The following is a 15,166-nucleotide window of genomic DNA, read 5'->3' as shown; positions in this document are numbered from 1 at the left end:
CAGGGCCTGCGCCCCCCGCCAGGCTGCTGGGGCAGAACCCCGGGGCCATCTCCGGGTAACGTCCCTTGTGACCTCAGCCCCGGGTCCACCGAGAGCGTCCGCGGCGCCGCTGGGGGGGCTGAAGGCAACATGAATGTCACCATCACGCTGGCAGAGCTGGCGGACATGGCCTTCGGCACAGCCAGCGGCGGCAGCCCCCTGGTCCGCAGCCTCCTGCGCGGCCTCCTGGAGCACCTCCAACCGCAGGAGGCCACGGCACAGGTCGGGGAGGATGAGAGGGGTCTCTTGGAGCCCACTGCCACTGTGGCCGGGGGGAAACCCAGCTCCATCCACCAGCAGAGGCGGCCGTCGCTGGGGAGAGCGGAGGGGCAGCCAAGCTACCGCAGCGAGCCCCCGGGCACCGCAGAGCCACCAGCCCCAGACAGGGCAGGCACCAAGGAGTGGCAGATGTTGCAGTTGAAGAAGAGGATGGAAGTGACTAAGGAGGGGATGATGAAGGTGAGAAACCACGCTGGATGCAGTCATGCAGCCACACTGCTGCTGCTGGGCAGCTGGCTTGCTAGTCTTGCCCTACACAGTGCCCATGCCACATCCTGCCCTACACGGGGTCCTGCCCTGTGCCATGTGCTGCCCTACACAATGTCCTGCTCAGTGTGGCACCCTGTCCCATGCAGCGGCCTTCCCCGCGTGGCATCCTGCCCTACAGTATCCTGCCCCATGCACTGTCCTGTCCTACACAAGCACCCTGCCCTACATACTGTCCTGGCTTATGCCATGTACTGCCCTACACGATGCACTGCTCTGGGTGGCATCCCAACACTTGCAGTGTCCTGCCCCATGCAGTCTCTCACCTGATACATCATCCTGCCACATGCGGTGTCCTGCCCCACACAGTGACATGCCCATGTCACGTGTTGTGTTTCCCACTCGGAGTCTAAACTTGAACAGCCCCAGGACCAGGGAGTCCAGTGAAGTGCAGAGGCACCTTTCTGGCTCCAGTGGCCCCAGCTCCACTGTAAAGAGCAGTATTTTATCACAGCCACTGGCCAAATGTGGTTTCAGTCACTTGTCACCTGACTCTGGGGCTCCAGTAATACTTGCTCTGAGATTTGGGACTGTTGGGTCCCATCCTGCCCTAGCAGCTCTACCTGGGGGCTGGAGTCACCCCGGGCTGGAGCACACAGCCCCCACTCCCCTGGCAGAACAGCAGCCTCCCTGGCAGGCTCCTCAGCCCCTCTCTTCCCTGTGTCACAGCGAGTGGCTGAGCTGTGGCTGACAGCAGTGCTTCCTCTCAGGCAGGCTGTCCCCATACCAAGGCACGATCCTGTGGGAGACATTGCCACAGCACAAGTTCATTATTTGGCTGTTCAAGTTTAGATTCTGAGTGGGAAACACAATATGTAACATCAGAGCCATCTTCCTCACCTGAGCAGCCTGTTGCAGCACAATGATGAGTTGGGGTGGCCTTATGCCTTGCTGTCGTCTCCACAAGCAGCATGAGGCTGGCCCACAGCAAACCCAACACTTTTTGAACCCTTGCGAGAGACCTGGCAGCCCTAGGCCAGTCCCATCTCACATGTTGTGACCTTGGCTTTGAGCACAACCACAGAGCAAAGGGAAAAGGTGACATCACTTTTCCAGGGCAAGAAAGTTGGGAGCTGAGATTCTTGTCCCCTTTGAACATATTTCACTTCAGTTTGGGGGAGCTCCATGGCCATGGTCATGGGCTGGCCAGATGTGGCTGATACTGTGGCAACCCTGTGGGATCCCAGAGACATCTTCAAGCCCCAGTCTTTGCTGTGCACTGCTTAGCCTCCCTTCTCTCCATGTTCCCTGGAGCCCGTGGTGACACCAGGATCACTGCCCAAGCCTGTGTTCCTCAGGTCATAGACATGCTGCAGGAGATGCTCACCACCATCAGCTCCCTGAAAACCACTGTTGAGGGCTTCCAGGAGGAGTTGCAGGTCCTGAAGGACAATTTCCAGAAGGTGCGTGCAGAGAGCTGGGACAGTTGCTGGAGAGCTCTCAGCAGAGGGGTTGGGCTCCCTGGGGACCTGTATGGACATCACAGGTGCATGGGGTGACAGGGATGAGGTCCTGAGCTCGAGTGTCCTCCCACCCCAAGCCAAGCTGGGAGATGTGGATTCTGCCCTGGGGCCTGGGGGTTTTGGATAGACACTGCCTGCAGCCACAGAGCCCAGCCCTGGCCTAGGCTGGGCACTGCTGAACCCTGCCTGTCTGTGCTGATGCTGATCCCCACCGCTCCCAACCCCTGAGGATGCTGAACCCCCCGATGCCTCTGTTTAACAGGCTGGTCTGGAGGAAGCGCGAGAGCGGTTGGTGAGGCAGGATGAGCATGGCCACCTCCTGCAGAGCATCCTGAACCAACTGGTGAATGTGGAGAGCACTGGCAGAGGGACTGGGAGCGAGCATCTGTGGCATGATGCACAGAGGCACTCAGCACCCAATCCCTGGAACAGTCCCCGAGGTGTCCAGGGTCAGGCTTTGGCAAATCCTGAAAGAATATTCACTCAAGCCTCCCAAGGGCTGCCCTGGCTGCAGTAACCTGCCTGGGCAAGCATCTGGCCCTGCAAGGTTCTTCTGGCAGGGTCCATGTCACCCTCCAGGCCACCAGAGCAGAGACATCTGTACCTGGGTGCCTCAATTTCCTGGACACCTCCACTGCTTTTGTCCCTCCTGCAGTGCTCTGAGAAACCTGTAGGGCTTGTGACAGGATGGTATTGGGGTGGTGGCAAGGTTTGGAGTTTTCCTCCCCATCCCATGGACTGCCCAGGCTCTCCCCTCCCAGAGCAGGGCAGAAGGGTTGATTTCTCTCCCGGTTGCAGGCGGAGGTGCGTCAGGAATTGCGCAGGAGCTCTCCCTGCAGGGTGCCTGCTGGTGAGGTGCGTGCAGGCTCCCAGGTACCAGGCTCGTTTGCTGGGGGATGGCAATGTCCCTCAGCTCTGGAATAGCATTAGGGCTTTTCTCTCTCCCCAGAATCTCAGGGGCTGTCTCGTTTCAGAAGCTCTCCAACCAGCAGCTCAGGCCCAAGGCCTCACAGGAGCTGGCCCATGAAGCCCCATGCAGGCTGAGCTGGCTGCTGGAGCAGCACAAGGCAGCAGGGACCCACGTCAGCTGTCACGAGAGCCAGCTCCAGCAGCACAGTGAGCACTTACATCCCCACCATACTGGGCCGCCTCGCAGGTTGTGCCACCAGACCTTTGCCAGGACTGGTGGATGGTAGGGCCACGCTAAGCCATCCCATCTGAGTCCCCAAGCCACTGCAGCCCCCTTGTTCCTCTGCCTTGCTCCCAGCCACACTGGCATAGCTAGTGGGGATTTGGTCACTGCCCTCTGTGGCACCCTCGTGCTGGCATTGCCTGGCAGCAGTTCTAGGGGGTCTCCACAGCTGTAAACCCATCTGGATTTGGGATGGTGCCATGCTGGGGACCTGCAGAAGCTGGCATTGCCTGTAACAAAGCTTTGGTGTCTGTTTTCAGCTGACTCAGGGACCTTGGAGGACATGGCTGCCCAACTGGAGAAGGTGCCAAGAGAGATGAGGCACCTTCAGCATGGAGAAGAGAAGGTACCCAGCTGCCCGGGCCTCAGGGGGGCTGCCCAAGGGCCTGGGGGCTGCAGCCCCATACCCCACTTGCTGGGAACGCACTGGGGCATCTCCCGAGATGTCCTTGCTAGCCACCCACTGGAGCCACTCATAAGCATACTCTGCCTTGCCTATGTCCTGCAGCCACCCTGTTTCTCACCCAGGGCCACATTTATCCTCCTCAGGGGGTGGATTTCAGCAGGGAGGTGCTGGTCCAGGTGGGGCAGCTGCAGGAGCAGTGCACAAGGCTGCAGGAAGCTGCGGAGCGGCTGTGGGGTGACACCAAGGACACCCAGGTGAGCACAGCCTGGGGCTCAGCTCAGGAGCCATGGTTGGCATCTGAACAAGGCTGGGTACAGGCTTGCCCAGACCTGGTGCATCCCCACTCCAAAGCGGCTCAGCATGCCAGGATGCTGTGGCTACACCATGCTGATGGAGCTGGGGACCAACAATGGTGGGCGGATCCGAGTGAGGCCTAGGGGAGACTGGGTGGCTGGGGACACATGGCAGGTGTGGAGCCTGCAGGGGACGGTGGAGCACCCGGACATGAACAAGGTGCTGCTGGAGCAGGGCTTGGGTGTTGTGAGCAAGAAAAGGCATGTGGGGATGGTGGCAGGGCTGGGGGTCCACAGGGGATGGCTGACACCATGCCCCCCCTCAGAAGGCAGACACGGCTGCACTGGAGACCAAAGCGAGGCAGGAGGAGCAGCAATATGCCATGGTCCAGCTGAGTGAGATGATGCAGGACCTGCTGCAGAGGGTGCTCCTGATGGAGCAGGACAGGCAGAAAACCCTGGAGAACTTCCTCAGGGAGATGGACTCCAAGGTAGCAGTGTCACCCAAGGAGGGTTGTGAGGATGAATGGATGCACCAGGCCAGGGAGTACATCCCTGTGTGGGGAGGGCGAGCCCTGAATCTGTCAATGCCAAGAGATGATCGTCCTTGCGCCAGTTTCCCTCAGGGGCAACAGCACCCCTCAAAATGGGCCTGGTGTCCCAAGGAGATCCCCTGCCCTTCCTGCAGCTGGACCATGCGGTGCTGGCTCCCCTGCAGGTGCAGCTGGAGCAGGTGTGGAGGCTCATCCAGCAGTGCCTCTGCCAGGGACCCTGCTGTGGTGCCAGCCGTGCTGCTGGCTTCAAGAGGTGAGGGCTGCTGGGTCCTGCCAGGTGCCTGCCCCCTCTGTCCTCTCCTGTACTGCCCCATCCCCTCCCATGCTGTCCCATCCTGCCCTGCCTGTCCCATCCAGACCCTGGAGTCCCACCCTGCCCATGGAGTGCCAGCCACCCATGGAACCTCGCACAGTCCCTGGGGTGCTGACGGGGCACTCAGCAGCCTTCCCCCCCCACTACAGGCAACTCTTTGATCCAATGAAGTGCATCTCCTGCGACAGACCCCTGGCCACAGCCACGGCATCGTGAGTAATGTGCAGCCCCCTCCCAGCCAGACCCCCACACTCATTTCCACTAGAGACCGCTGCCCCTTCACATCCTCATCTGCAGGCACTTGGTGACCATCCAAAAGGACAGCCAGCTCCTCCAGCCCCAGCCAGCCAGCGCCGGCAGCTCCAGCTGCCTGGCACAGTGGCTGCTGGGGAGGTGAGGCTTGCCAGGCATCACCGCGTCCCTCCCTCTCCCTTTGGGGTCCCTCTCCCTGGGAAGGAGGGGTAACATCCGTGCTCCCTGCCCAGGGAGAGCGAAGGGTGTCGTAGAGCCAGCCGGGGTCCTGTGAGTCCTGCCAGGCCACTGTCCACCTCCAGCTCCCTTGTCACCCTCTGTTCCTGTGGACACCCTGCAGACTTTGTCTGCCAGAATGTAAGCTCTTATCCCTGCATGTCCCCATGCTCTGGAAACCTGCTTGAGCCCACCTGGGTTGGGACGGTGGGAGCACTGCGGGCTAGGTGCAGCCTCGGGGCACCTCCAACTCACTGGCTGCTCTTCCTTCTAGAGAGAAGTGGATATTTTGGGCATCGACAGGGTCATCTATAAGGGCAGGCTGGGCTCATCAGCTGCCAACAGGACTGTCACCATGGACAAGGACTTCCCAGGTAGGGCAGCAGCCCCGGGGCACTGAGTTAGCTCTGGCCAGGCTGTGCAGCCACCTGAACTGGCGTGTCCCACCGTCAGTGCCTGGGATGGCTGTGTCCCACCGGGGCTGAGCCACCAGCACCTTCGCACCTCCCTGTGCTAACAGTGTCTCCGTTTCTCACCCTGAAGCAACAAACCCCCCCAAGCCCCACTGCCAGCCCAGCACAGAGATGTGCCGCATCCCCAAGTATGGCAGCCACTACGTGTCCCCGTACTCACGTGAGCACCTGTCCCTGGTGTCCCCTGGGCCACTGGCCCTGCCATGTGGGCTCAGCCTGCTGCCAAGCGCTCCCGAGGAGACCCCCGGGTGTGCTGCTGTGGGTGTCGTGCCCCATGCAAGGCTCTGTCCTTCTGCATTGCAGGTGCTGCCATTCAGAGGAAGATGAGCATCTTGGGGGGCCGGTGGCAGGCTGGCACCAGTGGCAGCAGGACAGCAAGGGTCTGAGCCGCCAGGGGGCCAGGAAATGGTGTGGGGATCTGGGGAGGGAACAGGCATGCCAGGGCTGCGCTGCCTGGCCTCAGAGGACAACACTGCCCTAGCAGCCACTCATTGCAGCAGTGTAACACTGTGGGCCATAAAGATGCTCCCTCCTTCATTGCCTCTCCTGAGCAATCTCTGGGCTCATGGGGACATAAGGGATGTCCCTGGGGACTCAGTGACCACAGCCTGATGCTTTTGGGCTGTGCCATGTCCATGTGAGCAATCTCTGACCAGTCCGATGTTCAGGTCTGTGGTTGGGCCCTGGATTCTCCAACCCTATGGCTCCTGGTGGCCGTGGGACAGTCACAGGCAGGTTCCCCTCCCCAGCACCCAGGTCTCCATGCAGCTTCACACGTTTCACAGGCAGTGCCTCCCTCCACAGCTGGGGACAGATCCCTTCTCGGTCTCCCCTGGGCAGGCTCTGTGCTGCACACAGACTGTCCCCACTCCCAGCAGGACTCCACACTGGTCTCAATGCCCTCAGGCCACCACAGCTGGGACACGAGGCCCACAGCCCTGGCTTGCTCTAGATGCCACCAGCTTGGCCCAGTCCACCTCAATGGGGCAGGACTGAGGCACACAGCTCCGGCACAACCCCTCACAGGGAAGCTCCCAAGGGCCAGCACCAGATTCAGCCCTTGCTCCCAGCTCTGCTGAGGTTGTACAAGAGGCAGCCTGGGCAAAACCATCACTCCTACAATGTTTATTTTAGCAAAACAAATAAGAGATTGAAATTAATTATTGACTGGTGAGCACAGAGATGCAGGGACACAGCCTCACAGGGAGAGGACAGGACTCGGCAGTGATGGCAAACTCCAAGGGACTGGGCCCCTGTCATCTGGTGAAGAGGGGATAGGAGCCAGGTCACAGCAAGACACCCAGGACCTGTGGGTGTCATGCAGGGAGCTCAAGGTCTCACTGCAGCCCTGTCACCGGCCTGACCCTGGCTCCTGGTGGGTCTCACACCCACTGCTGATGTGGTGGGGCAGCAGGTAGGGCCAGGCTGGCTTCTTCTGGGGCTGAACCCTGGCCCACACCTGGCAGTCACCACACGGTGGGGACAGGGTGTTTGGAGCAGCACATCTACATCCAGCCCCAGCTCAGAGACACCACACGCACAGAGCCACGTGGAGAGGGAATCCTGAAACACCTCGGCCCCAGGCCAGCCTTCCCCGTGTCCCACCACTGCTGCAAACGAAGCAAAGACACTGGGTTCAAAGCAGAAGAGCATGTTATTGCAAGCGTCTGCGGCACATCCGGAGAGACTTCCAGCCGCCGGGAGAAAAGAACAGAGGAGTTAAAAACGATCCCAGTCTCTAGGAATACACTGTGTCATGCAAACAGCCCCGGGGCAAACCCCATCCCGGGAGGGTGAGGGGAGAGTGTGCTGGCCCACCGCTGGCTCACACCCTGCTCCCCCATCGCCAGGGCTGGGCGAGGGGCCAGGCACATCTCCCGAAGCCGGTATCCCCAGCCCTGCTCACCAGCAAGCATGGCGCATGCAGGGTGGAGGCTGTGGCTGAGCAGGAACAGCCCTTGCTCTCTCCCCTCCCTTACAAAAAACAAGCCGTGTAGGATGTCTTCCCCCCACCCAGTCAAGTGGGGCCAAGGGATGGGGGGAAACACTGAGGCACAACCCACTCTGCCAGGTGGGGTGGCCCAGGGACCGTGAAGAAGGGACCTCCTCTGTAAATGTCACTCGCATGCAAACTCCGGTGTCCCAAGAGAGGAGGGGGTCTCCCTCTCCGAGAGCCCAGCAGCGGCAGGGTCCCAGGCAGAGGCCAGCACCAGTCCTGCATCCCACGCAGCCTCCCGCTGTCTCTGGGGAGCTCTGTTCAGCTCGAGGACAAGTAAAAACTACTTCAAACCAAACCCATGCAAGGCAGCTATTTGCTCATGTGTCTCAGCAGCTGCCAGACGCCCTGGCAGCAGAGTTCCTCTCCTCTTCAGGGAGGGGGAAAAAAAAATATATATATATTTATACGCAGGGGTCCCTGCTGCATTCGCTCTCTGCCACAGCCTCATCTCTCTGCTTCCATGGTCACGTTGGCCTTCTGTTCTGCCGTGGCCTGCTGGGAGACGGCGGCTGGCCAGCCCGCGGGCTGTGCCGGGGGGGCCGGAGTCCACATGCTCTGCTGCTGGCCGGGGGGCGAAGCTGCGGGCCAGGTGGGGTTGAAGGCCCCATGCTGAGGCAGTGGCGGGGCCGGGGGCGGCGGGGAAGTTGCCATGGAGGCCACAGGGCTACTGCTGTTGAAGCTCTCGGAGGCCTTGAGGCGGGAGAACATGGTGAGGGCGTCGGGGAAGTTGGGCGGTGTGGCCGGCGTGTTGGCGGGAGTGCACATCTGCAGGAAGGAGACACGGGGTCAGGCGTGGAGGGGGGGTCTCCACCTTCTGCCTCCCACCAGGGCCCAGCACAAGACCCCTCTGCCCCCACTGCTGTGGCACAGGGAGCTCTGGACCTGCGCTCTGCTGACGATGCTGCCTGCAAGCAGCAGTTATTTAAGGCTCTGAAGGCTAATGCTGTGGTGAGAGCTCCTGTCAGAGGGCCCAGACAGGACCCCACTGCACCTGCTCCCGGGCCCAGGCAAGTTGGGGACTCCCTCTACCCCACGACCTGCTGGTGCCACCCTTGGCGTGCTGCTTTCTGGCTCAGCAGGTGCAAGGCTGAGGCTCAGCTCCCACCCCACGACAGACTGGGCATGCTCAGGCCCTGCCAGGCACTCGCTCCACATGCTGACTGCATGCTCCAAAATCCCCAACTGTCCTGGAGAGTCAAATGAGGCCACGGCACCCAGCAAATCCCTAAGACACATCTGTCCAAGCAGATTACAGGCTGCCAGGCCATGAGAGTTAAGGGACCAAGTCTAGGGACAGCTGGAAGAGAGCAGAGGCAGGCAGCACCCACGCACGTGCACGCTCTCTAGTTTACACACACCCAGACACTGTACACACCATACTAGAGGCACACTCCAGTGAGGTGCCAGGGGTTTGCATGCTCAGTCACTCCAGCGAGCACACAAGGACTCACTCACGTGTGCAGCTGGGCTGTGGGGTATGCACATATCTGCACGTGTGTTCACACAGCCTACACCAGGCTGGTGCTCCAGGCTCCCTGAGCCTCTCTCTGCCATGCTGGGGCTGACCTGGACTACTGGCCATGGCCAAAGCATCCTCCATCGGTCCATCCCCAACCCCTCTGCAGGGTTCTGAGGGCAGTCCCAGACCCGCTGTCCCACTGCATAGGACAGGCTATGCCACCCCTGGCTGCTCTCCAGGAAAATCTTCCTTGGCAGGCAGCTCTGGCAGTGCTGGGCCAGACCTCCCTGCCTACCCTCCTGGAGCTGTGAAGCAGCGAGCTGGGCATCAGCAACAGACCGACGCACCTGCCAGCTGGTGCTGTGCCCCAGGCGAGCACTAGAGAGGTGAGAAAGCACTTACCATCTGATGGTGGTGGCTGTAAGGGATGTTTGTTTCTTGGAAAAAAGCACTGAGAGCAGTCTGTGGGGGAAAAAAAAAATAAAAAAAAGGAAGACGATGTTACCACCAGCACACAAACTGGGCACCCACCTCATCCCTGCACACAATATCAGGGCTTTGCAAGACCTCAAAATGATCCAAAACAGGCCCTATGGGGGCTGGACTGTGCTCACAGCCCCCCCTGCCTGCACAGGAGAGTGCTGTGCACAGCTGCTCCCATGTCCCCAAGCAGGGACCCCTGCGCCTGCCACCTGCTTGCACCAGAGCAGGCGGCAATCACATGTATTTGGGATCACCGTGCTCACAGCTGAGAAGGGGCCACTGCTGGAGCAGACCCCAGCAGGCGTTTCACAACTCACAGCAATGCTCCACAACCACTGCTTGCACAGAGAGAAGGGAAACCAAATCCAAACCCAGCAGGAGAAGCCCAGTGGGAACCGGTTAGATACATGTCCTTTACAGGACATGATCACAGTCACCATATTTGCACTGGGACTGGGAGACCCCCAGGGCTGGGGTTGCAACAGGCAGCCCACCTTATACACCAGAGCATTTCCAGTTCAGTGACAGGCGGGGTACGGTTATGACTGACATCATTGTGGTTAGCTTCCAGTTCAGACCAGTAATAATCTGGTAAATGCCAAAGGCATGTAAGAGGACAAGTGGGGTTGCAGGGAGGGAACATCAGGAGCACAGGCTGGCCAGGAAGGCAGACACCCAGCCCTGGTCTGGGAGGAGCAGAGGCAGCAGGAGCTTCGGGGGCACACAAGACTGGGCTGTCGCAGGACAGGTGAAGGCGAAGCTGACCTCCGTTTTCTGCCAGGCTTTAACTGAGTTAGGGCTAGAAAGCGATGTTTTAATTCAGTTGCAGATCAGACTTGATAGAATGTTAGAGAATTGGTTTGGATTTGCTTCTGATTGGAGGAAAAGCCCCCATCAACACCCATTCAACCCCCTCCCCAGGGGCAGCCTAGCCTGCAGGTCTACAAGCTAGGGTGCGAGGCCCAGGGCTGCAGACAGGCGCTGCCACACCACCCAAGACCCTTCCCGCAAGACAGTGATTAGGGTTACCCAAGCTACTAAAAAAAAAAAAAAAAAAAAAGGTAGATTGTAGCAAACCCTGCATGACCACAGTAGCCACAGTCCTACCATCACACACGCACTCCTGTATCCCATCCAGGGACAGGATGAACAATGGCAAGTCAGCTCATTTCACTGATGGGATGGAAAACTATTCTGGCCTGGCCCAAACACCCAGGCTGGCAGGCCCTGGAAAGGTGAAGGGGCTGTGCTTGCCCCAGTGGGGAGCTGGAGAGCTGGTGCTAGCCGCTCACAGCAGGGTTTATGGTTTCCTGGCTGAACAGGGGTAAACTATCGGCCAGACCAGGTGGTAGCGAGGAGCAATGTCTGCAAACAAACAATAATCCAGACCTGGGTGGGGGAAGCAATTGCTGCTTTAGAGTCTGGCAGCTCCCAAACCTCAGAGGGAGCATGCAATAGCTGGGCTGGCAAGGCTCTTCCCCACAAGAGCTGCATTTCTCTGTCTGCATTTAATAACACAGTACCCAAACCCTGCACCCAGCAGGCTGCGATCTGAGAGCCCTCAGCACTCACAGGCAGGACCTGCCAGATTTCAGTAATGTCCATACAGCAGGAAGAGGGTCTGTGACCCCAGAGACCAGCTCTGAACAGGCCCACGCATGTCTGTGAATCAAGGAAAGGTCTGACAGACACAGACACTTCCAAGGCAGTGATACTCCCATCACCATGCTACCCTCTGTCCTGGGTGAGGTCTGATGTCAACACCCACAGGCCCTATCATTCAGACACAGGAAGGATCGTGATAAGAAAGGGGGATAACAGCAAACGGGAAGCACAGGCTGAGGTGTGGGCACAGCCAGATACCATAAGCTGATTAAATCTGCTCTGTGCTCCTGTTTTCCAAGTGGCCTCATATCTGGGACTGTGCCATCAGCAGAGAGGGCAGAGAAGGTCCCTGCTGTCCCCCCAAGCAGCCCACTGATCCCTGATATAGCTGGCATGAAAGTCGTGACCTGGGTGGAAGAAGCACTCCATCACTGCAGGCCCCTGTGCATAAAACACTGTGTCTTCTCCTCTCCACCTTCCCCTTTCCAAGTGTGGCAAGAACCCCTCTGCCCACCACAATGTTCACTGCCCACAAGGAACGGTCTCCCATTGGGAACCAGGATCTGCAGCAGCCCCAACCCAGGTGGGCGAGAGGCCTGCACACCCATCCCTTTGGTGGCACGGGGTGCCAGGGCCACATATATAACCAAAGCTGCTGATGCCACCTGGTCTTCAGCCAGTGTCACAAGTGCCAGGGGAAATCGGTGCAACAGAAAAGCCAATTAAGGCTCTGCTGCTTGAGAAGGAGCCTGAGCTGCAGCTCAGCCCTGACCCTGGACAAAAGGCAACACCGCCTGGATGTGAGTGGGAACAGGGCAACCCCGCACCCACTGCCTGGCCACGCTTGGCAGGTGACCAGGCCACTGTGTCCTCCCACTGAATGCAAAAACAGGAGCTTTGCAGGAGGCAGATCTCACGGACATCCTACCAGGGTGCCAAGAGAGGCCCATAGTGACCAAGTCAGAGGGAGGATGTGGCTGCAGGGACCAGGTGAGGTGAATGCAAGGAGACCTGGGCGCTCAGCAGAATTAAGCTCAGCCTGGAAGAGTTGGAAACTCTGGCCTCTTCAGTTGCTCAAATGGGACCCTGGGTGCTGCTCAATCCCCTGCCCATTGCTGCCCAAGCTGTACTGGCACCACCTCCCAGCTGCGTGAGCTGCAGTTGCTGCCAACACAGGGAGTCCACGGTGCTAGAGCAGCCGTGGGGGCACTCTGCCCTTGAGCCAGAAAGGAAAGGGAAAGGGGCTCGATAAAACAAATAAATCGGAAGAGGAAGTGGAAGTGGAAATCCAACCATGAACACAGCGAGTAGAGCCAGATGCCTGCTTATTCCCCACACACCACCTCACTATACTGAACAGAGACAGACACTTAGCACCAGGAAAAAGGAAGGAATGGCTTTTTTTTTTTAAAGCTGATGTCTTCTAATCCTTCCCAAGCAACTACAAGGGCAATCAGCGTACTACAAAGCTCAACAATACTCTTCTACCTGGGAAGGACCGTGATCCACTGCTCAGCCCAATGTGAGACTGCAAACTCTGAAATGTCTCCCTGGTAGTACCTGGCTTCTCCCAAAACGCCAGCACCTGCATCCCCGGAGGCTGAGGGCCAGCCTTCACCCGGAGACACTCCAAGTTGCTTTCTTCAGCCTGTAAACCTCCCCCTCTGATCAGCCATGGCACTGCTCCAGCTGCCAGAGGGCTGGGCTGGCATGGCCATTCCTGCTGGCACCCACTGCAGCTGTGCCTGGAAGCACAGCAGAGCTCATGGCACTGCAAGAGCTGCAAACTACACCGGGCAAGCCACAAGAAAGCCTAACCCGGGTCCCTGAGAAACGGGAGTGGAATCACTGCAAGTGGGATAGGCAATCCACAGGCTACCCACAAACTGCCCGGTTCCCCAGGGATGGAGGGGATGCAAAATAAACAGCTTTCTTATGATGCCCCTGAGTATGGTACAAGCTCTGATCTCTGTGTGCTGCATCGAAGGCAGCTGTATCCCCAACAATTTCCTGCTCACTGTCCTGGATCACATTCCTTCCCCCCAGACAAACTCCGGGTCTACCAGGGCCAGCAGGACAGCATGCACAGCAAACCCTCTCTGCCGCCCCCACTAGCCACAACAGCCCCAAAGCAGCATGAGCCCAGTAAAGCGGTCCCAAAATATCAGCATCCCACCAGTCCCAAGCTGTCCACGTTTCACAGCGGCCTTCCTCTCCCTCCTGCTGGTGACCCAACACACCAGACCTCCTGCTCCCTATCTGGCTGTCATAAGCAGCGAGCACGGCTTGTGCTCACGTAGGAAAGGTCCTGGGTAGGACAGATGGATGCCAGGAGCACCCAGGCACAGACCCAAGTGAACCCAGCTCCTGCTGTCTTGTCACCAGGCCATCTAGCTAGCCTTGGCTGTGCAGAACATCTCTCCCCACAGTGCTCTTACAGGGAGGAGCAATGTCCTCAGGGTGCACGCATACTGTTCAGACTCACACAGCACCCCTGGAGCAGCACTTTGAATCCAAGGAGACTAGGAGTGAAGACAGCATAAATTACCACTGAACTTGCCTGAACTCCACCAATTTATACCCACTGCAGATGCAGGGCCAGCCAGCAAATGAGTGCTGCACTAGAATAGCAAAAGCCTCAGAGTATCACAGGCAATAGGTGAGAGCATGCTGGAGTCAGGAGACGACACCTCCCCAGCACAGCTCCCCGAACAAGGCATGCCCAGCGGCCATTTTGCAAAGGCAATTATCTGACCGTTGCACCAAAAGTGAGTGGGAACATGGTAACTGCTCATCGCAGCGCGTTTGTTTACAGCTGAGCTTCCTCTGAGTCATGTGAGTGCCAAGCCGGCAGGAGAGGGCTGTTTGTACTTGTGCAACTCGCCAAACGGTGGCAAAGTTCTGCAAAAAGCCTTTTGAAAGAAAAGTTTAACTTTTGTCATCCGTTCCCAGCTGTTTTGCGACACACATAGAGGTGGTGGAAGTGGATCCCACCCGTCCCAGAGGGCCACTGTCAAACTGTATTAGTAAACAAAACCCAGAGTGTGTTACACACGCAGCACATCCACCGCCAACAGTGCTCTGTCAGTGAACTGTGGAATTTATTGAACGGCCACGGCAGAGGGGAACACCGGCTCAGCTTTCCGCACACCCCCCCCCGCTCCCTGGCCACGCACGGCTTGGCTTGAATGCCTCTGGGCCTCTGGTTTAGCATCTGGAAATCCTGCGACTACACGCAGACCGCGTGGCGATGAACTGCCTCCACGCCCGATCCACCCGACAGCCCTCACGTTACAGAACGACCCCCGAATAACGTCTGTGAGGGCTGGCCGCGGGACCCCCACCCACCCAGGCTGTGCTCACTGAAGGAGGGGTGCCCCGGCCACACACGTGAACACAAACTGAACCTCCCGCTCTCCAGCCTGCCTCAAGACCTCCTCCTGCATCACAAAACAGACACTTCAATTACAAAGGTGCCATTAGCGTCAAATCCATCAGCTCCAGATTAGAGAGCTGCTGGGGCTGCAGAAGAAAAAAAAAATCCTATTTAGAAGGAGCTTTGCTTGCTACAGCCGCCGCACTCCCTTTGCTCCCTGCGCTTTAGCTCGGGGGTTCTCTGGAGAAGCAGAGCACCCACAAAGGCTGCCGGGGAACTCCCCACCCGCAACCCCTGCCTCACGCGTGACTTTAATCCCTGTCGATGCCACGGAGCAAGAGGAAAAGGCATCTCCAGCCAGAAAAGCTTTGACCTACAAAGTCTCCTCTCCCAGGGCTGCCTGAGGACTCAAACTCTCCGAGGCAGTGACTTAGGAAAGGCTGGGCTGGGGTTTTCCATTCCACGGCCACGCGGGAGGGCTGTGGCGCTGTCTCTTA

General features: G+C 58.7%; 2 protein-coding genes across 3 annotated transcripts; one reads left to right on the top strand and one right to left on the bottom strand.

The window, feature by feature from the left end:
* The first annotated feature begins 12 nt into the window (after positions 1-12).
* C14H16orf96 (chromosome 14 C16orf96 homolog) lies at positions 13-6,374 on the top strand. 2 transcript variants are annotated; one of them, XM_026858642.1, is made up of 13 exons: positions 13-498; positions 1,884-1,988; positions 2,311-2,391; positions 2,847-2,903; positions 3,026-3,164; positions 3,501-3,586; positions 4,628-4,746; positions 4,956-5,018; positions 5,104-5,199; positions 5,292-5,415; positions 5,549-5,648; positions 5,818-5,907; positions 6,051-6,374. In XM_026858642.1, the coding sequence occupies exons 1-13, from the start codon at positions 130-132 to the stop codon at positions 6,131-6,133; spliced, it is 1,512 nt and encodes a 503-aa protein (XP_026714443.1). In that variant the 5' UTR covers positions 13-129; the 3' UTR covers positions 6,134-6,374. The 2 variants fall into 2 exon arrangements, with proteins under 2 accessions (XP_026714443.1, XP_026714442.1); XM_026858641.1 differs by having other exon boundaries at positions 3,023-3,164.
* Positions 6,375-7,382: 1,008 nt separating this feature from the next.
* On the bottom strand, positions 7,383-10,692 carry LOC113485492 (UBA-like domain-containing protein 1). The gene is given in 3 exon segments (XM_026858651.1): positions 7,383-8,511; positions 9,608-9,672; positions 9,675-10,692. Coding segments are annotated over 3 exon segments (453 nt in total). The 5' UTR covers positions 9,742-10,692; the 3' UTR covers positions 7,383-8,190.
* Between the last annotated feature and the right edge of the window lie 4,474 nt (positions 10,693-15,166).

Source organism: Athene cunicularia (genome assembly GCF_003259725.1).
Source record: "Athene cunicularia isolate RWA chromosome 14 unlocalized genomic scaffold, athCun1 chr14_part1, whole genome shotgun sequence".
Lineage (NCBI taxonomy): Eukaryota > Metazoa > Chordata > Aves > Strigiformes > Strigidae > Athene > Athene cunicularia.
The sequence above is the reverse complement of the archived record's forward strand: the minus strand, read 5'-3'. Positions and strand labels throughout refer to the sequence as shown.